Below are 27,969 nucleotides of genomic sequence, written 5' to 3' on the forward strand. Positions count from 1 at the left end.
ACTAATTTTAACTTTCAAACTGCTAGTTCTGCAGTTGTAACAGACAGTGGTGCACCCAGGGAGTGGGCTAAAGAGCCCTGGCACCCCCAAAGTAAAAGGAAAAGAAACACTAGTAAGTTTTCCAAAAATATTTTCTTAATTAAAATTTATTTATATTGTGTTGTGTCTTATATTTCTATACTAATGAATTAGTGGTCACATAAGGTGGAAATTTTTTTAATGCAAATTCAATAAATGCCATTCAGTTGGGCTCCCCAAGATTAAATCTTGGGAGCATCGCTGGTAACAGATACTGATACAATTAGATTTTCAATTATTATCAATTTGATGATTTAACTACTAAAATATACTACTGTAAGATATGCACGTGGTGAGTGATTCAACAAGAGAATATAACACACATATATGTTCTTGTCACCCGTGTTTATTTTCTTTACAGGATTCTTTTATAATTCTGACACTCCTCGTTCTTCCCCTATTAACTTTTTTACATATAATTCCTGCAGATACTCGGGTAGAATCATTAAGCAACCTCGCGACAAAAGAACATTCACTGCGGTACAAAAATAAGGAACTACGACTAAATACTTAAAACTACTTATACAAATAAAAAAGAGAGAAGAAAAGATAGACAATAGGATATTGATATATGATGATAGAAAAGAATGGGTACCCAAAGTGTCAACGATCTTGGGGTGATGGTGGTGCTTGCTAGATTATTAACTTTCCAAATTGTAGAAATTGTTGATTGTAGACATCTATCCGATTCTCTCAATAAGCTTCTCGAGGTTCCTATATCGGGATATATTTTGGATTCCTCTCGAATGCTAGCTTAGGCTTGTCGTCTCCTTTGTTCTCCAGTCAGTGCCAGAACAACCTGGAGGTCTTCACAACACGCCCTATCTCTCCAACCAAGCCAAAAAGTGACCTCTTGTCCTACACTTAGCCCTCAGGCTACCACCTTTTCTTTGTCTTTTAATTAGGTCACCACCATTTGAACAGGGAAGGGTTAGAGAAGAAAGAAGTTTCTAGGAAGTGATAGACAAAAGAACTAACGAAGAGGAAGAAAATGGAATAAATACTAAGAATAATATATACAACAATATACAAAATAAGGCGTACAACCACACTACCAAATTTAAAGACCTAGATTTTACCATTTTCACCTTTATGTAGGTCCATTTCTAATATTTCTACATGAACACACAAAAGCTTGTTTTAAAGTTATTTTGATGAAATTTATCTTATCAAAACAGAATTCTAAATGAAATTTTTACTTAAATAAATACATAATTATTCTTTAAAGCAATGGTTCTCAAAAGTTATATGGTTCACAGATTAAACTATCATGAACGAACTGCACAATTTTATGCTCCCATTTACTTCTTATTCTGTAAAAATCATTTTAAATTCTTGCTAAAATATTTTGTTTATCCAGTAACCTAGCATAAAAGGTAAATAGTGCATAAAAATGTTCCTCCTTTTGGTTAAACAGCATAGAATTACACTTTAGAAAAAATTACTGGATCAATCTGCAGACCACACTCTGAGAATCATTACTTTTAAACAATGAATCTAAACTAAACATTGTGCTTTACTATTTTAAGAATTACAATATGTTTTAAATAAAAATGCTCAAAAGGCAGCAAATAAATTACAATAAATTTTAAAAGAAATTCAGATCTATAGAATATATTTGATAATTTTGATTTATCTTGAAAATATTGCAATATGATGTATCAAAGAAATGATCTCAAACTTTAACCATCTTAATTGCTTTAGCCAAGAATATTAATATTCATGTAAAATTATCTACTAGTATGAAGTTGAAATTAAAAAAAATCAGATATATAAAATAGTTCAAGATTTTATATAAAATCAGCAAATAATATAAATTAATATAATTATTAGAGAGGTCACGGCCGACGTTCGGCGCCGCCTTCCTGTGAGCCCAGAAGTTTGACAATGGCATTTGGAACATCAGTGGAATCATGCTCAACGTTCCAAACGCTGTTATCAAACTTCTAGGCTTACAGGAAGGCGGCGCCGAATGTCCGACGTACACGTTTTCGTGTCGAGAATGTTGGCCGCAACCTCTCTAATAAACGAAAACCAGTTTCTCTATTTATACAGGATGATGCAAAAATCAATTAACCATTGTAGACAGCTTTATTGTTATCTTTACCTACAGAGTTTATAAAAATTATTTAAAATGAAATCTTTCATAAGTATTTCTACAAATTTTTTATTTAAAACTATTATCAAAACATAAGTCTAATGATATTCCGAGTTAACTAAACTTTGGGTAACCGTGAATGAAATAATAGTAAATCTGCATATTTTTCATTATATCTATTTTACAACAGACACAGAACCAACTTCTGGCACATTTACAACACTGCATATTTTCCAACTCTTTCCAGTCAGAAAACATTTATCTATTTTATGCTTCATGATCAATGAATTATTATTCCAATCGAATTTATATTCAGATTGTTTTAAACATTATAGAGCTAAAAAATATTATAATATATTTTCATTCATTTAACTTGATCATATTGAAAATTAAAACTTTTATGAGTTTACAGTTTTTCAAAATGAGTCTTTAACGATTAGACATTACATCTAATAAGATCAGAAAAATCTTAATTTGTGCAAGTTATATTTGCAATAAGCTTCAATTTTTGTTCAAAACAGATAAACTTGCTTAAAATTATATTAATCTAAATAGGCAAAAGATGAAAACAAAAATTTAACTTCAAAGGTCAAAAATTTCCTCATCCAAACTAATCTTTAATCTTAAAAAATCCAAAGAATTTAGATTCTTTACAGTAGTCAAGGAATCTCTTATGGATAATAACAATATATATAAATTGATTAACAGAAACCAGACTGGTTTAAAATTGATGTTTATAATCACAGATAGGATGATAAAATCTCCAGTTTGTCTGGAATGGTCCTGGATTTCTCCTGTTTTTAATCATCATATAATAAAATTTTAAATAGAATTATTTTGTAGGTCTTCTAATGAAAATGTAAGCAATATATAGGTCAATATACAAATAATTTTAAAAAAATAATCTAAGTTTAACAATTTTTACACAAAAATTGACCTGGTTTGGGTAGTAAACAATTGTCTTGTGAAACATTTTTCCATCTAGTACCAAAAGCTTTATAATTTTTTTTGTTAATATCTATATTTAACAATTATTCTCTTCATTGAAAATATTTAATTCTAAAAATCTACACAAAAAAGTTTTTTGATTGTGATTCAGAACAAATTCTTTTTCTTTAAATAATAAACATTTTTTACTTTGATGTTAAAAGAAAGATGCTTTTAACAGTTTTCCTCAAACACAAAAATAAAAATGTTAAATAATATGTAACGTATAGTTTTAGATACTATACTCATTGCTAATTTTTGATTGTTGTTATAATTTTTATGCAATTTTTGCCTAAAATTTTTTACCTTCTGGACTGAAAAGTTCTTTTAAAATATGTATAGTACTTAAATAAGAGAACACACCTTTTTAAATATACAGTATTGGGATAAATATTGTATTTTACGGACTATAAGACGCACTTTTTTCTTCGAAAAATTGCCTCCAAAATTCAGGTGCGTCTTATAGGTATTTTTTTAAAAAATTGCTTAAAAATTAAGGTGCGTCTTATAGTCCGTAAAATATGGTAATTCAAACTAAAAATTGCTTTAGATAAACAATGATTTCTTAATTTCTGATTAAATTTATATATGTTTAATGTGTATCTTACAAATTGAGAACTATAAAGTAAAATGAACATATGCAAATAAGAAAATAAGACAATATATAGTTATTAAGGCATTCATTAAATTACTATTTTCAAATCTGAATTACTATATAACGTCTAATAATTACTAGTCGATTAATACTACTGAATAACTTTTTAGTCTCTTTATATATCAAATATAAATAAAATTTATGAAACCGTAATTCCTCCGTTTACACAAATTCACTTTAATGCAGTTGAAAAATATTTCAAATTATCAACTTTATGAAAAGAAATGATTAAAAAAAAACTTTTTAATGTAACTACCATCAGTAACCTCTTATAAAGATGCATACTTAAAAAAACTTTTCTACCCAGTGAGAGTAAAATATGGTATTTGAGATTATGATCCCTATTTTAAGCAGCTTTCTACTGTTCTATTTACATGGAACCAATTAGTTATGTAAATGGAGCTGTAGAAACTTCATTTTAATAATTATTTTTATCGTAGCATTATATTTTACTTTCTAATTAATTTTCAAGAATTATGTTTTATTAAGGTTTAAAGGTATGATTGAATACTTTGCATTTAATGAATTTATTTTTATCAAGGCATTATTTTATATATTTATATCCAAATTGGTTTGAATAGCCATTTTTTTCTGAATTTTTTACATTTTGTTATATCATTGGAACATTATTTGGAACATATATATCTACAACAGAGGCCGGCAACGTGGTGCATTTCATTTGTGCCCTCTAGAACCATAGTCAAGCAAGCGCAAATATATATACTTGTAATTTTCATTTTTAGTTACATCTATGTATAATCTCTATTTTGTATAAATACAGTGGACCTTCGTTATAGCGCTGCTCACTATACCGCGGGCGATGTTTGCCACGCGATAAGCTCAAACACGTTTATACAGGTCCGTGTGGCGTTAGTGAGTAGCGCATTTTATTGCTACTGTGTATTGAGTAATTGTGCATGTATTGAATTCCTGAATGTATTTTGAATAGTGTTTAATTATTGTATGCATGATGAGTAAAAGAAAAGCTTGACATTATTGCTAAAGAGGTGAACTGCGTTACACCGCGCCGCTCGGTATAACGTGGTTCACCTTATAAGGCGGTTGTTGTTTCCCGCCCGACATGCTCGTTATATCGGGTCCACTGTATACATATTTCAAAACAATTATTCTGTTTACTTATTACAGCATTGTGATTTTTTTTTTCAAAAATTAAACTATGCACCCTCAATGGTTTTTTAAAATTTTTATTGTGCACTTATAAGGTTACCGATCCGATTTAATTATTTAATATGTACCTGCATAGCAATCTCGTGGATGCAAAGATTAAAAATACATACTGTTTTTATGTACTGAGTAAATTTTATGTTCCTATTGTTTTTGAAAATAAACTTTATTGATTATTAACTATCATTGAAGAGTACTTTCAGTATGGAGTTTTAGACTTTAATTTCAATATTTCACTAATTTCAATTTATCCAGATTTTCAATAATCTTAATTGAATCCAGTCCCTTTTGATCCAGATAAATGGAGTTTGACTGTATGAAGAAAACATTATCAGTTTGTAAATTATAATCTTAACAAATAATAAAAGAAAATTAAAATTTATGTAGCAAATATGATTTATAATTGGTGTATGTAATTAAAATTAAACATTCAAGAATCAAAATTGCATAAATATATTAAGCATTTTTAAATTTCAATACATTTTATACTTTGATGAGGCTTTACTCTTAAAATAAATATTAATAAAAATTTAAAATCTAATAGACAGGTTATATTTTTACTTATTACGAGCAATAACGTCAATTTATTTCAAATGCTAAATTTGATAAATTATATTCCAGAATATTATGATCGTATGCATATAAAACTCAATTAAGTTAAATATTTATCAAGTATAAGAATTTTCTTATTTGTGGAAATAATAGTCCTATTAATTACTAATAAGCAGGAAACTATTGCATAATTATCAATTATATTTTTCTTATACATATTCGTATTACTGTTTATTATTATTATTTAAATATTTTAAAAATGGACAAAATTTTTGTAGTACATAAATTAATTTCCTAACTAGCTACATAAGTCATACATTAGTCCAAAGCATTTATTACGCACCTTAGAAATAGAATGAGTTAGAAATCCATCTGTCGAAAAAATATCCGGAGCAAAATACACATATTAAAGTAATATTTCCATAAAAACACACACACTACTCAATACTAGCACAAAACAGATTCCAATACAAACTTATGCATTTCTTTCTTCTTAAAAAGTTCACTTGGGATCTTCGATGACTCCGTGAGCCAAGTCTACCATTTTCGGGTATTTAATTTTCTTTTTATCTAGTTCGTCCTGTGCCCACAGTAACAACTTCAGCAGGATGGCCAACTTCGGTGTGATGGACTCTCGATTTTCCATGTCGAGTATCGCGGCGTTGACCTCGCTGGCGATCTTCTGCCTGTGCGAAAGACGAAGCAGTTCTCCAAACGGGGACTTCTCCGGCTCGTCGAAAGCCAGCAGAGCCAGAGTGCGTTCTAATTCCGAAAGGATTTCTCGGTTTTCTTCGCCCCTTTCCGCCAACTGATCCTGAGCGTACTTCAACGCTTCCTCTATGTTCTGTTCGCGTATTAATTCGATCAAGTGCTGCTGTTGTAGGTGGAAGAAGAGATACCTGTCGTTATCCAGTAATTCGGGATGATACTTATTGACTAGACCTATTGCCTCTTGGATACGACCATTTTCGATAGCATCTCGTATCTGGATCCTTTCGTCTAAGCTTTCTAGTTCGATAGAAGGTTGAAGACCCGATTCTATTCTAAACTTTTCTGCCGCTTCCTTAAATCCTTCTGTTACTAAATAATTCATAATAAGTCTGTTCATATCGGATCTATGAATATGCAAGTTTTCAAGATTATCAAGCCATTCTTCCTTACGAATTCCATCTCCTTTTTCATTTAAAGCCGCTCTCTGTTTGGCAGGTTGAGTCATCTTGCTTGTTCTATATTATTGCAAAGGCACCATCAATACTCACCTTAACATACAAGCATGGATAATCTTTTCTAAAACAATATCGCGTATTAACAATTATTAAAACACTACTGACACTGTCTCTCGTGTTAAGCCTTTTCCGATCCGTCGCTAGATGGCAGTATCGATATCGTTACGACTAACCAATCAGATTCTTCGTTATATGCATTTTCTTAATAAGATTCGACGTATATTTTTGATAACGAATTTTTATTTTTATAAAAATATATTTTTTAAAATAATAAATTAAAATTTGTAAATTAATTAATGAGTTTGGATGTAAAAAAAAGTTTTTATTTTCAAATCAAAAGCAAATTAATCCTGTTTAAGTTCACTTTGTAAATAATCAAAGCACCCATTTATTAACAAATCTTTTTAAAATAAATATAAAATTTTAACATTTATTTTTATGGAAACAATTCACACAATCGATAACTCGTCCATAAACAAAATGAAATGATAAATTTATACATAAATATTTCATTAATAGTTCATTTTACACAATGTAAACACAAATGGTCTTTTAGATTATTGTGACTGAACTCCATTTTTTAATTGCTTGTTATAGTTATTTGCCATGGGACTCAAACAATCCGATTCGTATCGCGGGGTCGATGTCCATAAAAGAGAGGCATTCCACTGGTCCGACGTAGAAAAATGCATTCTCTTGTGATTCGATACGATAGGACTTGGCCAACAGGCAGATTCTTCCGGAGGAAAAGCACTGATTTGACTTCTCCAGTGATGTGTATAAGGATAGAGTGTTTGATCTATTTCGACATTACCTATTGCTCTTAACACGTCGGCATCCAATTTTGAAGGAAAGTGACCGTGTATAAAAATCTTAAACTCTTCCGGAATTTTCTTGCTTATTGAATCTTCTAGAGATCCAAACGAACTTGGAGGTGTATAAAAATCATCATCTGAAGAGTCACTTTCGGCATAAGAAATATTTATGTTTTCGGATTTTGATTTTTCATTTTCGGTGCATTTTGTGATTATGTTCAAACCATTCCAATTACATTGGAGCATTTCTTCGTTTCCATCTTGTTTAATATTACATATAGAAATATAACTATATATTAATTTAAGAATACATTTTAAATGAAAATATAATTGATTTTTACTAAAATAAGTATAAATTGTTTGAGAATAATGACTTTCCTTTTCTTCTTCAGATGATGATAATTCCTGATTATAACACAAATAATCTTTTATAAATTTAGCCAATATTTGTAATTCGTGAGAAATTAAATGCTGTTTAAGATTTTCAGCAATAGTTCTTGCAATATTATCTTGCATTTTGTTTAATTGTTTATCCAAGTTAAGCTTGGAAATTGTTTCAAGTAAATATTGTACATGAGGAAGTACACTATCCATAAAATCATTATTTAATGCCAAACTACAAAGATTCTCTTCAGATGAAATTATTTCTTCTAATTTTACAGTTAATTTCTGAATTAAAAACTTTGCTGCAATATTATCAGAAGAATCAGAATCTTTTTCATTAAGTATCTGATCTTGAATATCAGAATTTGAATTATTTTCTACAAATAAATTCCATAAATTATCAAAGCAATTTAAAGATTTTTCTTTAGTATTTTCTACAGGCTGATCTTGATCACAGTTATCATCAAATTGTAAAACTTTTGAAATATCAGACAAATGATAATCATCATATTTTGATGTTTTATGTCCAATATTATTAGAATTATTAATTAATTCATTTTTATTGAAGTGTATTTCATCTAACATAAGACATATATTGCTTACTGGGCTAACTGGACAATTTACACAAGACTGATTTAAATCTTTTCTATTTAAAGAAGAATTTGTTTCTGTAATTTTATCATTTTGTATATCAGAAAGAATCTCTTCATACTTATCCTTCAGGTACATTTCTAGTTTGAGAAGACCATCTGGAGAAGATAGATCACACCAACAATCTAAAAATGACCAATATTCTTTCCAAGATACTTTATATTGTTTTGCAAGTTCTCTTCCAACTACTTCTAATCCTTTCTCCATATCACTTAATCTTATCGTATACAAGTTTTTCATATCATTCCTAGGTGGCGTTTTCCATTTTTTATAAAAATGTTTTGCCTGACTTGGAGACATGGGGCCTGCAACTGCTTTCACTGACATAGAGGAATCTCTTGGACTACACGATTCAAGTCCCTTTCTGTTCATATCTGTAACATTTTCACTATCTGCAGAATAAAATTCACTTATAATGGGTTGAAATGAATTATCATCCGATCTTAAAACAGTAACATAACAGCGATCTTCAAACACCAATTCAATCTGTTTTTTAAATTCAGAGTTAGCATCTGGACATCTATCACAAATTATATCTTTAGCAGTCTGTCCGTATTTATTCTTCCTCTTCAGATCAGATTTTGGATGAGATGAAAGAATTTGTACACACTCCAAGCAGCCAAACTTTGACGCAAAGTGCAAAGGCGTCTCGCACAGTCCTTTATCAGGCATATTTAGATACAGATCTGTAATAAAGTCGATTCTTTGCTGGCACACGATATCAGAGTCGTCATTATATAATAAACGCATGAATTTCGGATCTTCGATGGTAGAGAGAATCGAACGACACATAGCAGCTTGCTTACTTTTAGCAGCAACGTGAAGAGCGTTATACCTGAAACCTTCCTGAAGGATGGAAGGTGTATCGCCGCTGCTAATCAGATATCTGGGATTAGACCAGACGGTGTGCTTGAAAAAATCAGCATCTCCTTTCTCTATAGCCTTTCTCAATTTGACTACGTCTTGACTTTTAGGTGCTTTAAATGGGCTAGATTTTTCAATCATAAAGTAGAGATCCGGAAGTCGAAGAGAATGTGGTTGTTTTGCAACCGGAGATAAACAATCAGTTGTACATTTAGAAAAAGATACAGCTTCATCTTTAGTAGGGAAAGCTTTAAAACGAGCTCCTTTATACTTCTTAACCGCTTTCAACGCTTCTTTCTTATCAGCATACACCAGTGGAGGTTTCTCATCGTCCACACACACAGTGCCAGGTAACAGAGCCACACCATAATACAACGAGTGATCAATCGACGATTGTGAATCCATAACGATTCGCAAGACAGTTTTATAACTCCGAAATGATAAGCATAAAGCTTTAAATCGAGTAATTAAACTCAATATAAACAGAAACAAACCAAATATAAGCGATCCACTTCCCTCATCGCGTCTATGTTGCTTATTCAGGCGATCAAATTCCAAAATTAAAAAAAAAATTCAGATATTTTGGTAATTTGTCAATTTTAAGTATTTCTAATTTCGTAATTATTTATATTAATAAATATTAACTTTTAGAATATTTCGTATATAAATAAAAATGAAAATAATATTATTGTATATAGCGCCATCTAGTTGTAAATAGTGGAGTAAGGAGTAATTGGATATTTGTCGTCTGCCGCCAATTTTTAAATTTATTTATAAGTTTGTGAGTTGCGTATTTAATTTAATCTCTTAATTTCTGAATAGAACGCTTTTGTTTGCTTGAAATTTTCAGATTATAATATTTTATACAGCTTACATATGATTACTGTACGGATTGGATTGACACAGCCTTGGATGTTGTCAACATGGTGCCTTTATTCTCCATAGAAATTGTACAAGTTTCCATGTTCTTCTGTATATCATCTTCCATATTGACAGTTGAAGATGATATACAGAACAGTCTCTTATAATTGTTTATAGGTTTACAATTATTGTGAGATGAAATTGAGAAATATTGGGTGCCTCTAGAGGTAAAATTGCAGCACAGAATGACCTTAATAGAACTGCAGACCATGCCCATGGGAGTAAAAAAGGTCAAATGGAACCTATGGTCTACGTGTGGCTCTGTGCTTCGCATCGATCGAGGGGAGTGACTGCTTGCCTTGACTGATGCAGAGCATGGAGAATAGGTACAGTACACTGTAAAAACTGACCTTTGGAGACAATTCTTGCAAAGGGTTGCATTTACATGTATATTTGCTTGTACAGGGGGATTATAATTCTGGAACTCTCTCATTCGGAGTTCTCATCTTACCCTACATGTGATCCTTTACAAGATATAGCCCCCAAAATCAACCTGTTAGGATTTTGAAAACTGGAGTAAAAAAAGTTAAAAGTGAAAAAAGTCCAGAACTATTTTTCAAAAACAATGCTGAAAATTTACTGTTTTCCACTTTATTAGAGATGGCTAAAAGCTCATAAAATACAGTGGAACCTCGGTATACGAGCTTAATTCATTCCTGATGTTTGGACTTATACCGAATAAGACGTATACCAAACCAACCTTTCCCATAAGAAGTAATGTAAAAATGATTAATCCATTCTCATGTAAAAAAAACTCCTCTTGATATAGTATATTAATGGGGTTATAAAATAATTGAAACACACATTAATAAAAAATTAAATTTTCAGCACATTAGTATTACACATTAGTTTGAGCACATTAATAAAAAATTAAATTTTATTATAGATTTTTAAAGTTATTACAGTAATAATCGCAAATAATTGCTTCTGATATGCTGTCGCCAGCACATTGTTTTTCAGTTATCGAAATCAAAAGCAATTTCTCAACATGATCTAATGTCTCCGATCTCTGTTTAGAAATTGATTTAACCCCTTTCGCAACATTAGCAGATTTAATAATGTCTTTATTTTTCACGATTGTCGATATCGTCGTTCTCTGAATACGGTATGCAACAGCTAAATCTCAGACACGCATGCCACCTTCATATTTCTTAACAATCTCTTTTTTCATTCCATTGTGATTCTAGTCATTTTTTTTAGTTTTCTGTTGCTTTTCATTTGCCTTTTTGCAATTCATGATTAATAAAAATAATAAAGTTTTATTTACAAATTAAAATCAGAAGAATTTAACAAAGTTATAGACCGTGGCACCGCGAACATCTAGTCTGGTCTAGTACACTGATAGTGCTACTTGTTCATAGATGGCGCGTATTATTGAATTAAGTCGTATACCGAACAAAAGTCGTATACCGAGCAAAATTTGTTTTGTCCAAACAGGACGTATTCCGAATTGGACGTATACCGAGGTACCACTGTACAAGAAATAACAATACATTGACTACTGTGGGACACAATTGGAGTCATTTTGCTTTAAGCCTATTGTGTTCTTAGTGGTAAAGGTTGGTGGGCTATATTTTGCCAAGGATCACATATAGACCATTGGTTCTCATTTTTACATCTTTTAAGTTAAGGTACTTTCTTAAGGTCCCAACAACATCAATCAGAGCTGCAATTTTACCCATTTGGATGACAAGCCAATTAAACATTTTTTCTTACTCAGCTGCTTGTTACCTAGATGCATCCACAGTTTAATTCATATGAAATGATATAGCCTATATTATTGATATTTCAAATAAATCAGTGGTTATCAAACTGCAGCACAAAGAAATTATCAGAATCATTATAACAGTTAACAAAAATCTGCTTTATTGTGGTTCACTTTAATTTTTAAGCCCTTTCAGGCAATCAATTCCAACATCAGAAAACACACAAGTGAATCAGCTTGATAGTTAAGTTGCCTAATTTTGCTTTCAAACATAGACGATCACTTTGTCGTCTATGTTTGCAAACAAAATTAAGTTAAGTTAAACAGTTAAAAGTTCAGAAACAAACTTTGATGACTTAGCTGCTTATTCAATTGTGTGTCTCCTGATGTTTTGCTTATTTGCTCTGAAAGTGTTTGAGAAAAACTGTTATTAAAATGAACTGCAGTAAAGCAGATTTTTGTTAATGTTATATTTTAAAAGATTTGGGTTGTTTTGCATTATGATCAGAAATAGTGGTTTAATTAGCTTTATGATGCTCATGTAGAAAAATTTTTCATACAGTTTTTCAACACAGAATTCATATAACACAGAACATATCTACCGTGTTATATGAATTCTGTGTTGTATGAGTCACTTAAATACATGAGCCAATCGTAGCCTAGCACTTGTGCAGTTTAGGGGGTTACAGCTGTTTGAAAGGTTTTCTTCCATAAAATTAATCGATTCTAGACTAATTTGACTCAACATTTCCAAATCACGTATAATTTTTTGGGAATAATCCATATAAACTATGCTATAAACAAAAAATTGTAGGATCACTTACTGAGTGTGCACCGTTCGATGATGCCATTGCTTAAGCTTGTTTTCACCACAGAGCAGCTCGTCGAATGGCGAGCGTGTTTTCCTGATAAGTTATTTTTCTGTGAAAAATTTGCTGAAATATTTATATTAATGATGTCTCGAAAGACATCATTAATATAAATATAATTTTTATGGCCATTAAATAATAAATGGTTTTTAGTAGGTCCGCTGCTCGTTTAAACTCAACGGTTTATGCAATATCCGCTATTGGTCCAGATTCGACCATTCCTGTTGTGACATGAGTCGGCGATGACGTTTTATCATGTTATATGAGTCTCTTTTAGCGTGTTATACAAACACAATCGCAATTTTTTCGCCGTGTTATACGAATCCATGTTGTATGAACCCGTGTTATAGGGGATCTACTGTACTTCCTTCCTGTAAAATCATCTTGATTAAAAAAAAATTATTAACACAATTAAAATTTCATATTTAATTTATTTCAAGTTTAATTTTATGATTTTGGCATTAGTAGTTACATTTATAATACTGTATTTTCTACATTAAGAGATTCAATGATTTTATTTTTAATATACTTAAACTAGCAGGTAAGCTTGACATTGTGTTGTAACTGATTTGTTGTAACTTGATCTGAGTGTCGAGTCAAAGGTGGAAATTCCTATATACTTTCCGTTTGTCTGAGACAGTCTTTGTGCAGTTGTCATTCCAGTCAGTTGTATCCGAGAGTGAATAAATTTAATTGTTAATTAACTACATGTTTTTATGTGAAACAGTGTCGAAAACAAAATTGATATTAAATTGGCAATGAGAGTTAAGGTAGAGACTTACCAGCAGAAATTACAATTCAAGATCAAAAGCCAGAAATATCGATTCCAGGAACATCAACCAGTGGAGTTCATTTCGAACCATAACCATACAAGATGGACAGCCAGTAGAAAACTTACAAGGACTGCTTTAATTTTTGCTTGAAAGCAAACCAGATTGAAAATGACCAAGATAAATTTGCTTTATTTTTTACTGTGTGCAGTGAAACTCTACATGAACTTGTAGTAACACTCATAGCCCCAAAAGAAACGACACAAGTTAACTTCAGTGAAGTACTTAACGCTCTTGATAGCCATTTCACTAGGTTTCAGATTAAAATGGCTATCAAGAGCGTTAAGTACCTCACTGAAGTTAACTTGTGTCGTTTCTTTTGGGGCTATGAGTGTTACTACAAGTTCATATAGAGTTTCACTGCACACAGTAAAAAATAAAGCAAATTTATCTTGGTCATTTTCAATCTGGTTTGCTTTCAAGCAAAAATTGAATCATTTAAATTTAACCAGAGGTCGCAAAAACACGGGATACACTGGCTGGGTACACTGTAGTGAGTGAACGAACCTTAAAAGAAATTAAAATTCAGCGAGACAAGTTAGAACCGGAAGAAGTCAAATTACAGACATGGGTGGATCAGAATCTAGAGGTAGTGGGCACTACAATGGTGACGGTACAATTTAAAGGATAAGTTATGAATCTGCCATTGTTAGTGATGAAAGGAAATGTACCTGGACTTGTTGGAAGAAATTGGTTTGAACCATTAGGAATCAGAATAGAGGGACTCTACCACCAACACGATGCAGACAATCTGATACAAGAATTCCAGCATTTATTCAATAATTTAGAAGTGGGTCTATTTAGAGGCGAGGCAGTCAGTTTAGCAATAAATAAAGAAGCTAAGCCTATTTTTATGCAGGCTAGACAGGTTCCTTTTGCATTGAGAACAAAGGTAGAACAAGAGTTGAATTGACTTCATCAGTTAGCAGTTATAGAACCAGTTAGAACTTCTAAGTGGGCCACTCCTGTGGTACTGTTGCAAAACCAGATGGAAGTGTATGTTTATGTGGAGATTACCGCTACACTGTAAACAGAGAGGCAATAAAAGTAGATGTATACCCATTGCAGGCTATTAACGATATACTTGCTTCATTATCTGGTGGAAAGGTATTTGCCAAGCTTGATTTCAAGAAAGTGTACTTCCAATTTCCTGTGGACCAGGAGTTGTCTGAGATACTGACTATCAACACATGTGAGGGTTTATACAGAATGAAAAGATTACCATTTAGAGTGAGTAGTTGTCCATCTATTTGCCAGAGAGAGATGGAAAAGATTGTAGGAGGTATTCCATTTTTTTGTGTTTAATAGCAGAAAGAGTACCAGAGAGTGCTTTCTCCATTTACTGATGTGTTTGGCAGTTTGGACCTGACGAAGATCGCGGAGGCGATCGAAAACGTTAGTTAATTAGTTGTTAATTTTCGTATGGAGTACCAGAAATTTAAAAGGCTTAGGAAGTGATATTGGAGTTTGGACTTTGCCTTTTCCTGGTTGCATTTTTATGCTTTGACACCTATGAATTATACAACTGTTAATTTTGTTATTCAGTTTTTACGGATGATTTTGATTGGCTTGATATTTAAATATTAAATACCCTGGAATAACAGGAATTGGAAAGCTGGTGTGCATCAGTGGTTGATCACTAATTATTCTGTTCAATCAGCATAGTTGCATGATCATTTATGACAGTTGACAACTGTGTTTTCATTTTTATCGAGAGCATCATTAATGTGGCCACTGTAAAAGGGAGATTTGATGTGCATTTTCAGTCATGGACATGTCACAAATACGTCATGAACTCAGTACTCAACTGCTGTAATTGAACATGCAAATTTACAGTTAGTCTATCCAGTAGCCAACAACCTCATTTTTTACATATTATATCAGAATTGATGCAAATTATTAGCTACGACAGGTGCTTTGATAGTTTACCATCCAGAAAAATATTTAAGTGAGCTCAATAATAGACATTTTGTAAAAAAATACTCACCTGAAACACAGAACCTTTGTTATCTTTTAAAGACTTGACAATATCATTTGTGGTCAACTACCATAAGTGGTGGTGTGCAATAATTTTTTCCATCCCATGAGTGAGGCAACCTGTTATTTGTAAATGTCATTAAGAATGGGATACTCTTATTATGCTTTCTGTTAAGATAGCTTGCCTAAACCTGTTCAGATGGACTAATTATGCACTGATTTCGGCTTATGTGGTTGGCAATAGGAGCCCCTACCCTACCCTGCCCTGTGTGTGTGTGTGTGTGTGTGTGTGTGTGTATACAGGGGTGCGGAGTTGGTAAAAAAACAATTGACTCCGATTCCTGATAATTTTAGTAGGCCGACTCCGGCAAAATTAAATACCAAGTCATTTTATGGGGGGAGCAGAGGGACTCATAGAGGGGTACCCTACTCTAAACTCTAAAAGGAGCCCCAGGCATTTACCTAAATACTTTTATACGTAGGCTGTTTTTTCCAAGCTCCAATGGTCCATAAAAAAAAAAAGACAAGTGTAAATAACAAAATGAATTTATTACCAAAAGTTAGGTACAGACAGGGTTACTTTTTGACATAATCACAGTGAAGATTGAAAAATTTATATCTGTGCACGAGCTTTTCCAACCTTGTCATAGAATGTTGCCGCCAATGACTCGAGATAGGCCCTAATGTTTTTTTGAAAATTGTGATTAGTCTTGAACCTCTGCCCTCCTAGCCACTTTTCCTGTTCAGGAAAGAGGTGGAAGTCGCTAGGTGTTTAAAGGTGGTAAAAACTTCCACCCAGCTTAAAACTTTTTAATGCATGAAGACTTCCATCTCTTTCCTGAACTGAAAACAGCTAGCAAGGCAGACATTTGAGACTGTCTTGCTAGCTGAATGAACTAATGATGATCTTCAAAACAATGTTGTTAAGGCCATCTCAATTCACTGGCGGCAACATTCTATGACAAGGGGATGGAAAAGCTCATCCACAGATATGACAAATGCCTGAATCCTTACAGTGACTATGCCGAAAAATAACCATGTTTGTACCTAAGTTTTGGTAATAAATTCATTTTGTTATTTATACTTGTCTTTGTTTTATGGACCATCAGAGCTTGAAAAAAACCACCCTCGTAGTTAGTATTTTTAATATTACGTACATTAATATTTATTTGTATAAAAAATTAATTTTTAACAAATATTTAATAAGAGGAGTAAGGGTGATAAAACTATGATAAAATTCTACATATACATATATTCGACAGCATTTGCACTTCAATTTTACCGTTCCAGAAAAGTTAGTCCTACTAAAAAGTGTGCAATCTAGCTACTTCAGCCCCTTGTTCAGAAAAGAAAAATATGAACTCTGATCAATTAGTCTGGCTCATTCAGAAAAATAGAGTACTTAGAGCAGGGATAATAAAGGAATGATTCAAAAATATTTAAATTCAATTGGGTCAAAATAATTTTACTACTAAACACAAACACTACAAAGAACACTACATATTTAATAAATTAAATTGACACATTTTGTATTTAAAATGAATAAATTACTGTATAACAAAATATAAAAAGATATTTAAAAATTAATAAATATATAGTAAGTTTTCTTTCATTTAAATAAAAAAACTAAAGTAAATTTAAAATGCAGGAGTCAGAGTCTACACATTTTTTCCGATTCCGACTCCTCTGGCCAGAAATTCCTCCCGACTCCGACTCCACAGCCCTGTAATGTAATCTTTTTATGAATTTATAAAATATAGCTAATTATTTTATTGATCATTATTAATATAAAAAGTAAATAAATTTGTAATTTTACTTCTAAAAACAGTAAATGGCTTCTGTTCAAGTTAAACCTATTAATTCATCAGAACTTAAACAAATGATGAAATGTCTTATTAATAAGCCTGAAAATATTCTTCAAAGAGCAAAAGAGGTAAATATTTCTATATATATATATATATATGAGTATATTTTATTGTAATTCATTTATTGCATTATCATTATGAAGTTCATTTTATTTATTAACTAACTTATAAATTTTAATTTTTCGTACACATAATTTCTATATATTTTGGATAGTTTAAATCTTATTTATACTTAACTGAAAATACTTTGATATTCTAGTTATAAGAATATAATCACATTAATAATGTTTTTATAATCAAACTTTTATTTAACTTCAGGATTATTATATTGTTTTCTTAAGGTCATTTTTTCAATTTTAAAGTGAAAATTAATGATCTAGTATGAAAATAAAATCTTAGAGGGATAAACAAAATCACAAGAAATAAAATACTTTTACAGTTAATCATATTCATCCAGAATTTTGCAGTTACTTAAAAAATTACTTTAAAAGAAACTGTTAGTGAAGATCTCGGGAAGATCTAGTGATGATCTCATAATGTTTCCCAAACTCCGTCTTGTTGGGTTGGGTTCTGTATGTATCAAGATCTGATAGTTAATTCAGGTTCGATGAAAGCACACCTCCACACTCAATACAGAGAATATTTACAGTTTATTTACAAAACAAATTATTTCAGAATATACAAGTTTGACAACATAACATACACAGGACAACAAAGTGTGGTGTCTCACACATCAGCTTGTCCTTCGGGAACTATTAGACTCTGGGAAAGCATCAGTCAGTTTGTGGAGTTGGCTTAACTATACGGCTCGTCCAGTCTCCGCACTTACTTGTCCCCGAGATCGATGTCAGAGGAGAACATTCTCTCTACGCTCAGTGGGCTGCCCAAGTGCCTGAGACTGCCGTATTATCAGTCTCTTGCCCTTCTCGCCTTTTCTCTTGCCTGTCTTACTATTTAAAGAGTTTTTGGACGACAACTTTCGACCAATCAGGATTCTTCTTTTCATCAGTAGCTTTCCAAAACGTCGGCCCTTCTCTCGACGAAACAGCTTATCGTAACGTCCGTCACTTGTTTACATTTTTTTCTAGTAAGCTAACATGTGGCAAACACATTGCCTGTCCAACACAAGTCCAATAAACAAAGAGGGTACTCACTTTGTTTCTCCGACTGTTTACAAATACAACACCAGGTGGGACCAATTAACAAGGTCGTGTCGCTTTTGTCCCTACTCTGTTAAAAGTGATCCTTTACACTGTTAATTATATGTAAGAGATGTTTTCAACCTGTTTTAGCTCAGCTTTCATTCCTATAGAATATTTCAAAGAAAGAAAAGAATTTCTTGCCTGATGAAGATGAAAATACATCGTCCAAAGTGCTTGTATGTACATTTTATGTTTTAAAGAAAGAATACTTGAAACAAAATGTAATTCTTAATATTGTTCAATTCTATAACATTTAAAATCTACATTCCATTTTATTTTAGAAGTATTTTATATAAGCTGAAGCTGACATAAAACAAACTGAAAATGTTTCTTATATGTAATTAATTAAAGATTTGGTTACTTGAAAGAACTATTTAAAATTCTGAATCTTACAGTATGGTGTCAAGATTTAATCAATTTATGGAATTATTTTAAATTATGAAAAATTAAATTCCATAATATTTTCATAAACTTGATTCTACAGTATTTCATTATTTAAATTTAAATATTTATTATGATTTTTCAGATTAAAAAAAATTATTTTTTTTATTTTAATATAGTTGCAAAAAGAAAGTGTTTTACCATTTAGTTCATCTGATTCAATTGGTAAGATTCATTTGTTTTAATTACATTATAAACTAATTTTTGTACACTTTCATTAAATTATGCATTATTATTTATTAATAAAAAAATAGAATGTTTTTTCCATTTTAAAAAATATTTATTTTGTTTATTTTCATGATATATTATTAACAGTAAACTGTATACAGTTTACTGTTCATAATATATAACATTTGAATTAATCAATTGGATTAACTTGAAAAATACTCATACCACAGAATATTATTGAACCAAATATGTTAGACTTCAAGGGAATTACAAAATGGGACTACCAGTTTCATCATAGTAACACTACAGTTGGTGAAAATGGAGTCAACTTCATTTTCTTAAATGGGAATCTCAATTTTTTTATTGCGTATTTTCTACACCAGAAAGAAACAAACTTTTATCTGAAACATTTTTTTTCAAAAGATGTACAGTACTCATCAGATGTTATGAGTGTCTGAATTTTTACACAGCTGCCATATCACACAAGCATCTGTGAATATCTGTGAAGTTCATTGGAAGGAAAGGAAGAAAAGTACTAAAACATCATTATAAAACTATTATTATTTGATGGAATTATTCCTTTTCTTTAAATAATGAACTGATACAAAAACTCATGCCAGAGCTCAAGATTATCTCAAATTTACTCAATACATTTTTCATTTTAATTAAAATTTTAGTGGCATTCTTTGTCAATGACCCTTAATATTAGGTAGTGCTGTTGCACACTGTCAAGACTGACCAAGATGCAAAGACTTTATGCATTGAATTTTTATTCTTATTTTTTGAATAACAAATTATTAATTACTCATTGGCAAACTCGATAATTTATAATTTTAAACTTTTATTCTTATAATACAATAATTCTCTACTTAACATTGTCAATAGGTTCTTGGAAACTGTGAGATTAAGTGAAAACAATATCTAATGAGACCAATTATGCTATTGGCTAAATAACGTAAATAAGATTTAATGTGGTTAATATTGTTCTAATTGGATCATGTTTTCAATCTCCAGCATTTATTTTCCATCTCATAGAATCAATTTTACTGTTTATAAAGAAACAATAATGTAATGTAATCACAATAATAATGTAAGTGATTACAAATATACTTATAGCTTTCCTTGATTATGTTAAGTGAGGACTTTTGTATTTAATAAAGGATAAAATTTTAAACTAATTTTTGTTCAAGATTTTCTTTGATTTGAAGAGTAATAGAATTTATATTAAAGTTAATATAAATCCTTTATTAAGAACTGTCGTTAAACCGGAATCAGCAGAGAGACTCACAGACGAAACATATTGTAGTGGTTGAGGTATCTTTGTTTAACCAAGGAATTAATGTACAAATAAGTCTTTACATAACTGTAACGAGTTATAAAATAATTTATGGTTATTGGGAAGGTCCCTCTAGTGGGTCAAATTGGTTTGCATGGGGAGTACTGACAGAAACAATAATTCATTTCAGTCTTCAAATGATGAAAAATTGTCAATTTATTAATTAAAATTTTTTTTTTTTGCAGTAAAAAGTAGCTGTCTCATCGAAGTTTGTTTTAGTGAATTGCATAATTGCATTTGTTCAAACAAAACAACCAATAATTCAATCTTTCTTACTTCAGAGATAAGAGTGAGTAAGGGTTTCGTTAATTTTAATTAAAACAAAAATTTTTAAGTTTTGATCCTAACTATTTTTTCAGAAAGAAGTTGAAGATATTATATATATTTTAAAAAATAAAACTTCTGATAATCTTATGCAATTTCAATTATGTAAATTTCTTAATACTATTGTAAGTATTATTTTTTTTTATGTTTAAATATAATTATTTTATATATGCTCAAAAGGAAATTTAATTTAAATTAAGTTAACTAGGCCTACATATTGCCTTCTTTGAAATCCCGAGAAATCCTTTTTCTTACTATTTTCACATACAGATTTCAGATCTAGGCATGTAAATACCTCGATCTGAAATGCTTATGTAAGAATAAATATTCCTCAGAATACCATGAAGGTCATAAATAGTTGGATTTAACAGAAATTAACCTGTCCTTTAAAATGTAAATACAAATACAGTAAAACTTCTCTAACTCAAATGTCTGTAACTTGATTATTTCTTTAACTTGGAGAAAACGAATCACTTAATAGATTTCAATGGAATAGCATAGGGATTTAGTGTCTCCAATTTGAATTTCTTAACTCAAATTTTCTCCAAGTCAAAGGTTTTCATTGTCTCTTGACAGTGATTTACATTATTTTCAACTTTCCTGACCTGAATTTTAATATTTATTCTATTCAAAGTGATCCTAATTATTGGATTTCCAAGAAATTTTCAGACAGTTAGTTTTGTCTACTGTTCAATATTGATTTGCAGACAAAATTCCAGTCCAAAGTGAGACGATATTTCACTTTATCTCAAGAAGATGTACCTGCAAAACAGTTTGATTAGATTAGTTACATTGAACATTTTACTGAAAGGCAATACACTGGCTGTTTAAAGCAAAAAACTATCAAAGATTCTTTATATAATGCAAGGGAGGGAAAAATACAAATCTATTAAGAATTGGCATTTTTCACTCTATTATTCTCTAACTCAAATTGTCTGTAACTCAGTTTTTTTCGTGTTCCTTAGAGCTTTGTGTTAGAGAAGTTTTACTGATCATTTAAGATCATTAACTTCTATAAAAGAAATAATTACTTTATTTTATTCACATTTAAATTGTAACTTTACATTACGTGACATTTTTTATTATAGGAAATATTTTCTTTAGAGCTAATTTGGAGGCTACAAAGGAAGGGAATAATAACAATAGAAGCATTTTTAATACAGTAAGTCATTATTTAATATATTATATATTTTTTAATGATTAAAATATAATAATAATAATGTTGAAATTTATTCAGAAATAATTTTAAAACAAAACAAAAAAAAATGTTATATTATCAACATATGGATCGGCCATGTGGAGTTTTCTGAGTTTTTTCACATCTAACACCTAAATAGAGATCAGTTTTCCATAGAAAGACCTCCTGGGAGGCACTCCTTCCTTAGCAGATTGCCCATGTGTTGCATTGCTACGCATGGGCATCTGCACATCCCATTAACTATTGACCATTATTATTGTTTGCTTGTAGAAAAATTGCATTTTAACATAGACTTATAGATGATGATAAGTTGGATATTAAAATACAGTATTTCAAACTAAAAATTTAACATCTAACATGTAACTCCCATGTAACATGGAACTTCTACAACACAGTTTTGTCTAAAATGGTTTTGCAGCGGTAATAATATTTTAAAATAAAACAATTTGTGTAGTATCTTATAACACAATTTTACGATATAAAAATCTGTCTCCTGAAATTTTCCACCAAAAATACTGTACTTCCAATTAAATTTACTGGGAATCTGCCAACTTAGCAACACTCTTTAATCAGTAAAGTCAGGATGCTTTGATGTTTTATTAGTAATCCATCTTGTGTTTTTCTGCATCAGTAATAATTATTCTTCAATGTCACATTCATTTATGTGCTATTGAATTCACCTTACTTCCAATAATCTGATAATCTCCTTAATCTGACACTATTCCAGCCCAATATATGTCAGATCACCAAGATTGTACTGTATTTTAACTTGCAAAATATTCTCTATTCATGAAAACAAACTCAAGCTATGATTTAAAACAATGTTAGAATTATATATAATATTTTGTTTAATTGCTTCAGTTTTAATATTCTTGTTAAATATTCAGTTTTAATATAATTGTATTCTTTCATTTATTTGTATTTTATATAGCATATAACAGTAGTTGCTAACCTTTCTGACCCTCATGAACATGGGTCAAATAAACTCACAATTTTGAATCCTGAAGATCACTATTGTGAATATTTTTTTAAAGATACTAGCATCTATAGAATAATGATCGTAAAAGTTTCCTTTTACTTTTTTTTATTTTATTAATATGACATTTACTTTGTTAATTATAAAAATTAGTGTGAAGTTTGTTGTTGCTTGTTTAAAATAAATTTATGGATTCTTGGTTCTTTTCCATGAAGGATGACAGTCGCACTCACAACATTATTTATTGTAGATTATTATTTATTGATAACAGTCATTTTGTGCTTAATAATTCTATATGCCATTGGTGGCCAAATCAGTGGTCCACTGACCACTGGTTGGCCACCACTGGCATATAGAATTATTTCAATATTTAGTGATATGAATACTGTATATAGTTTATACATAATACAATGTAAAAACTAAAAAATAATTTAAGTGTGATTTATTTATTTCAATGTTTTCAACAGAGCTTTGAATCAAGCAAATATTTTGGCATTGTTCAGCAGATCTCTTGTTAATTTATGTTTATTGACGGATGATGATGAAACTGAAATAAAATTAAGTATATTAACAGGTCAGTTTAAATACAAAAATAATAATAATTTCTAATTACATAAATAATTTATAAAATGTTTTGTTTATCAAAATATACTAATCATAATGTATATTTATGAGAGATTATACTATATTTATCTATGCATTAATTTTTCCAAACACATTACTTAGGATAAATTTTAAAAATCGGAAAACTAATACAGTGAAACATTGAAAATTTGGACATCAAAAATCTGGATTCAGCCATTGAAAAATGGATATTAAATTTTGCTATGTAACAAATAGTTTTCCTAAATAATTGTGCATTATATTTTATGAAATTTTTGAAAATAATTTTTTCCATAAAGAATCAAATTTTACTCATATAAAGAAAACTTTGATAATTTTATAATTTCAGTAAAATTTATGGTTGAAATTCAAGAAAAATATATTTATATGGATGAAAGAAAATATACAATTTATATATCAAAATGTTATTGTTATTATATATTGAAAAAGTTTATCATACTTTGTGGATTATATTAATTTTATATAAATCACTAATTTTCAAACTTTTTATGTATTCAATAATACAGATATCTAATAGCATTGTATCAAGCATATAAATATATCCTTAATTTTTCAGTATCTGTACAATTCTGCAAATGTTTAAACAATTAAGTTGTTTTTGTTCTCATTAAAACATGTTGGAGGTTTTTCTGAGAGAGAGGGGTAGATGTTTTCAAATTGTTTTGGAATTATTTGGAATTTTTTTCTTTTGTAGATAACACTATGATCAAATTATATATAAAGTTACTTAAAAGCAATTAAAATAATTTAACATTATATATTAAATGGTTTTGATTGTAGTAGCAGATTATGTTCCTGTAAGACACTACATACAATTTTGTTAAAAAACCCTTTATGTAAAAGTGTTTCTTAATATTAAAAACACAATAAAAGCGATAAACAATGAAAAGTTTAACATTTACTAAAGTTTTAGAAAATAAAAAAAAAAGCTTCTATATAAGTTGAAACTACTTTTGCTTGAACATCTTTAGTACTTTTTTTAGTATTAATTATACAAATTTTGAGAGGCATATTATTATTATTTTTTTTTAGAAGTTCACTAATCATGAGGCCCTATGACATATGCTTAGTGCACTTATTGAGTAATTTGCCACTGTTTGATTGATCTTAGATTATTTCAGTTAGCTCTAATTGATATTACACATGTTAATTGACAAAGTTAACCAAATTATTTAAAATATTTCTAATGTCATCTGCATTTAAAACTAGATTATTTGAATCTATAAATGAATTGATTCCAAATGGTCTATTGATGAGTCCACTCATACCTCTTTCTGTCATTTTGCACCATTTGAATATGATGTGAATTGATATTTTTTCCAGGGTTTTTACATTTAATTATTATTTTTATAAATAATCAACTATTATTTATAAAATTTCTGTTTTAATTACTTTTTAATCTTTATTATTCGATTGAATATACCTTCTTCATGCATTGATATTTTTATATATATTTACAATATAATACTTAATTTTTCTGTTTTAATAAAACTGTTGAACATATATAATACTTAAAGTACTGATTACATGAGCTAAAATGATCATTATTTAATATTTCAGATATTCTTCCATCTTTAGTAATGTGTGCATTTAACAAATCAATTAAAGAAGTTGAGCCAAATGAAGAGAAGAATGTTCAATGGGTATAAATAAATAAATTATTTTATCTTAATTATTCTAGTGGAAAAAAGGATGTAATTTCTTAAATATGGAGATAAGAAACAATTCAATAAAAATATAATTTAAAAAATTGTAAAATTAAGAAAACATCAGCAAGATATGGTTTTTGTTGCCTCTTTCATATATAGAATTTCAATGCAATAGAATTATATATATATAAACAATATGAAACACATGAAATTACAAAAACTTATAAAATATATTAAAAAATTATAGAATCTATAGCCCCTTCATCCAATATTAATAATTTTAATTATTTTTAACATTTTAAAATGTTAATCATTTAATATACTAATTTGTAAATACACTATTAAATTGTTTTCTTATAAAACATTTTGGTTTTAAACAATTTATAAAATTAATAGTCATATACATAATACATGGTGATCATAATTAAAGAAGTGTTTAGAACTCTGTGTAGAAAGAATTATTGGGTAAATGTCAATAAATTTGGTTTACATACTGTCTAGAATATGCAGTTTTTCAGGAAAAAAATTTGACACTACTGTCTTACTTACACTACTGCACACATTATATATGTTTTCTAGCACAATATTACACGTGCACTACTATTGCTATAAGAATTTTAAATTTACTGCTCCACTACTGCAGTACCAATGTCTTTCATTTTCATTTATTTAATCAGTATTTTTCTGTGGCCCCATTCTGGTTACATGGCAGTTTTCAGCTTCTCAAAAAAAACACAAAATCATTTTCCTAAGAATCCCAATAGCCTGAAGACCTTTGTAAATCTGAAATTCTGTAAGTGCTGAGCCAATATTGCTGTTTTGTTGGTAGAAGAGTTTAAGAAATAATGCATAATCAGGTAAAGTAAGCACCATAACTGTTCACCTATCAAAGAATTGTGAAGAACATTTTGCAACTCTTTTTATATTTGAAATTTGAATCTCCTTAATGTAAGATTTTCTTCCCTAAAAATTGAAATCGCATACCAAATTTAGTTGAGATTTCCCCAACAGTTTTTCTATAGATGTTTCTGAATGCCTACTCTCTAATTAAAATCACTTTGTATTTCTCTATGACATATTTTAACAAATACAGGTATTCCACTGAATTTCCTGCATCCTTGATTCCTTGCTGAGTTAACCATTTTGCCATACCAACTGTGATCATGTATAATAATAATTCATTAACAAACCTCTAACCCACTAATTTATACCTTCCCTGTGTGTAAAGTATACCATAGACTGCTAGAAACTTGAATTAAATATTAAATGTAAGTTACTTTTGACACCACCATTGACATTCTCATCTCTCTTAAAAACCATAGTTAGGGTTAAATTTAAGCAAAATAAACTAGGAAAATCACAATATTGCAGTGTCATCAATGAGTGCAGAGTAACTAATGTAATTAAGCATGTCTTGCATGCAACATTATCTTTGACTGCCCAGTAAACTAGTTTGATGGCCACAGGAGTTTCAAGTTTCCTCTTGTAATTTTGTCCAGATTAAAAGAGGTTCCAGACCATCAGTTGCCAGAAATTTGATGGTGCACCCGTACATTTTATTTTTAATTAAATATAATGTAGTCAGTTGTTTGTTTTCAATGATACTGATTACTGTTGATCAGTATAGCCACATATTTTCATTGTTTTTTTGTTAGGTAATCAATTTCTCATCACACAATCTAATAAAATATTTCCAAGAATTCAGAAAAGTTATCCATTTTTATTGATTTAATATTACATTGGAATTATTGTATATTATATATTAATTATCAGCTCTTTCTTAATAGTAGATATTTCAGGAAATTAAAGATGAACAGTTACTGAAGATTTCACTGATTTATGAAATAAATATTAAAGATTTGTAATCTTTTAATAATTATTTTATAAATATAATTATTATGAAATAAAAAGATTATAAATCTTTAATAATTATTTCATAAATATATATTTTATAATATCTAAATATAAATATTATATATTTTTTTCAATTTAATTTATGTGTATTTTTGCATGAATTAAATATTGTTATCAGTTTATTTTCTTGTAGTATTACAATATTATAAGTGTACTATTATTACTAATATTTTAATAATAATGTCTTTGTTACTTATTAGTGATTGGTCTATATATGTAATATTGATAAAATTTAATTTTAAAATATTTTATAATTATAGGTTTGCCAAATTATGTTTGAATCACTTTTACAAAGTAAGTATTATTAAATTAATATTAAATGAAAATAATATTTTATTTGCAAATATTAACATATTAAATATAATTTTAAACTTTAAACTTTTTAGAAATATGCAGTAGTGAAAGTCAAATACCATCTGAAAAGAAGTGGTAATTATTTAAAAAATAATCTTATTGATATTGTCTCTTCCATTGT

General features: G+C 29.5%; 3 protein-coding genes across 3 annotated transcripts; 1 reads left to right on the plus strand and 2 right to left on the minus strand.

The window, feature by feature from the left end:
* LOC136971206 (uncharacterized) lies at positions 1-27,927 on the plus strand. Its single transcript, XM_067265677.1, has 10 exons — positions 1-112; positions 17,626-17,730; positions 19,425-19,470; positions 20,995-21,098; positions 21,169-21,258; positions 22,222-22,295; positions 23,775-23,881; positions 25,492-25,574; positions 27,755-27,788; positions 27,881-27,927. Exons 2-10 carry the CDS (start codon positions 17,629-17,631, stop codon positions 27,925-27,927), a joined length of 687 nt encoding a protein of 228 aa, XP_067121778.1. The 5' UTR covers positions 1-112; positions 17,626-17,628.
* Positions 5,447-6,935, minus strand: Hou (GID complex subunit 8 homolog protein Houki). Its single transcript, XM_067265685.1, has one exon. It carries the CDS (start codon positions 6,769-6,771, stop codon positions 6,058-6,060), a length of 714 nt encoding a protein of 237 aa, XP_067121786.1. The 5' UTR covers positions 6,772-6,935; the 3' UTR covers positions 5,447-6,057.
* On the minus strand, positions 7,193-10,057 carry Ankle2 (ankyrin repeat and LEM domain-containing protein 2). The gene has a single exon (XM_067265684.1). It carries the CDS (start codon positions 9,898-9,900, stop codon positions 7,339-7,341), a length of 2,562 nt encoding a protein of 853 aa, XP_067121785.1. The 5' UTR covers positions 9,901-10,057; the 3' UTR covers positions 7,193-7,338.
* Positions 27,928-27,969: the final 42 nt, after the last annotated feature.

The sequence above is a fragment of the Centruroides vittatus genome, unplaced genomic scaffold, assembly GCF_030686945.1.
Source record: "Centruroides vittatus isolate TY-2023 unplaced genomic scaffold, ASM3068694v2 contig_2359, whole genome shotgun sequence".
NCBI classification, from domain to species: Eukaryota; Metazoa; Arthropoda; class Arachnida; order Scorpiones; family Buthidae; genus Centruroides; species Centruroides vittatus.

Excerpts from the sequence above, each read along its gene's own strand:
- Hou (XM_067265685.1), bottom strand. The coding sequence starts at position 6,771 with ATGACTCAACCTGCCAAACAGAGAGCGGCTTTAAATGAAAAAGGAGAT.
- Ankle2 (XM_067265684.1), bottom strand. The coding sequence starts at position 9,900 with ATGGATTCACAATCGTCGATTGATCACTCGTTGTATTATGGTGTGGCT.
- LOC136971206 (XM_067265677.1), top strand. The coding sequence starts at position 17,629 with ATGGCTTCTGTTCAAGTTAAACCTATTAATTCATCAGAACTTAAACAA. Across the intron at positions 21,259-22,221 it reads GTAAATTTCTTAATACTATT|GAAATATTTTCTTTAGAGCT; the intron begins GTAAGTATTATT and ends TTTTTATTATAG. Across the intron at positions 23,882-25,491 it reads AAAATTAAGTATATTAACAG|ATATTCTTCCATCTTTAGTA; the intron begins GTCAGTTTAAAT and ends TTAATATTTCAG.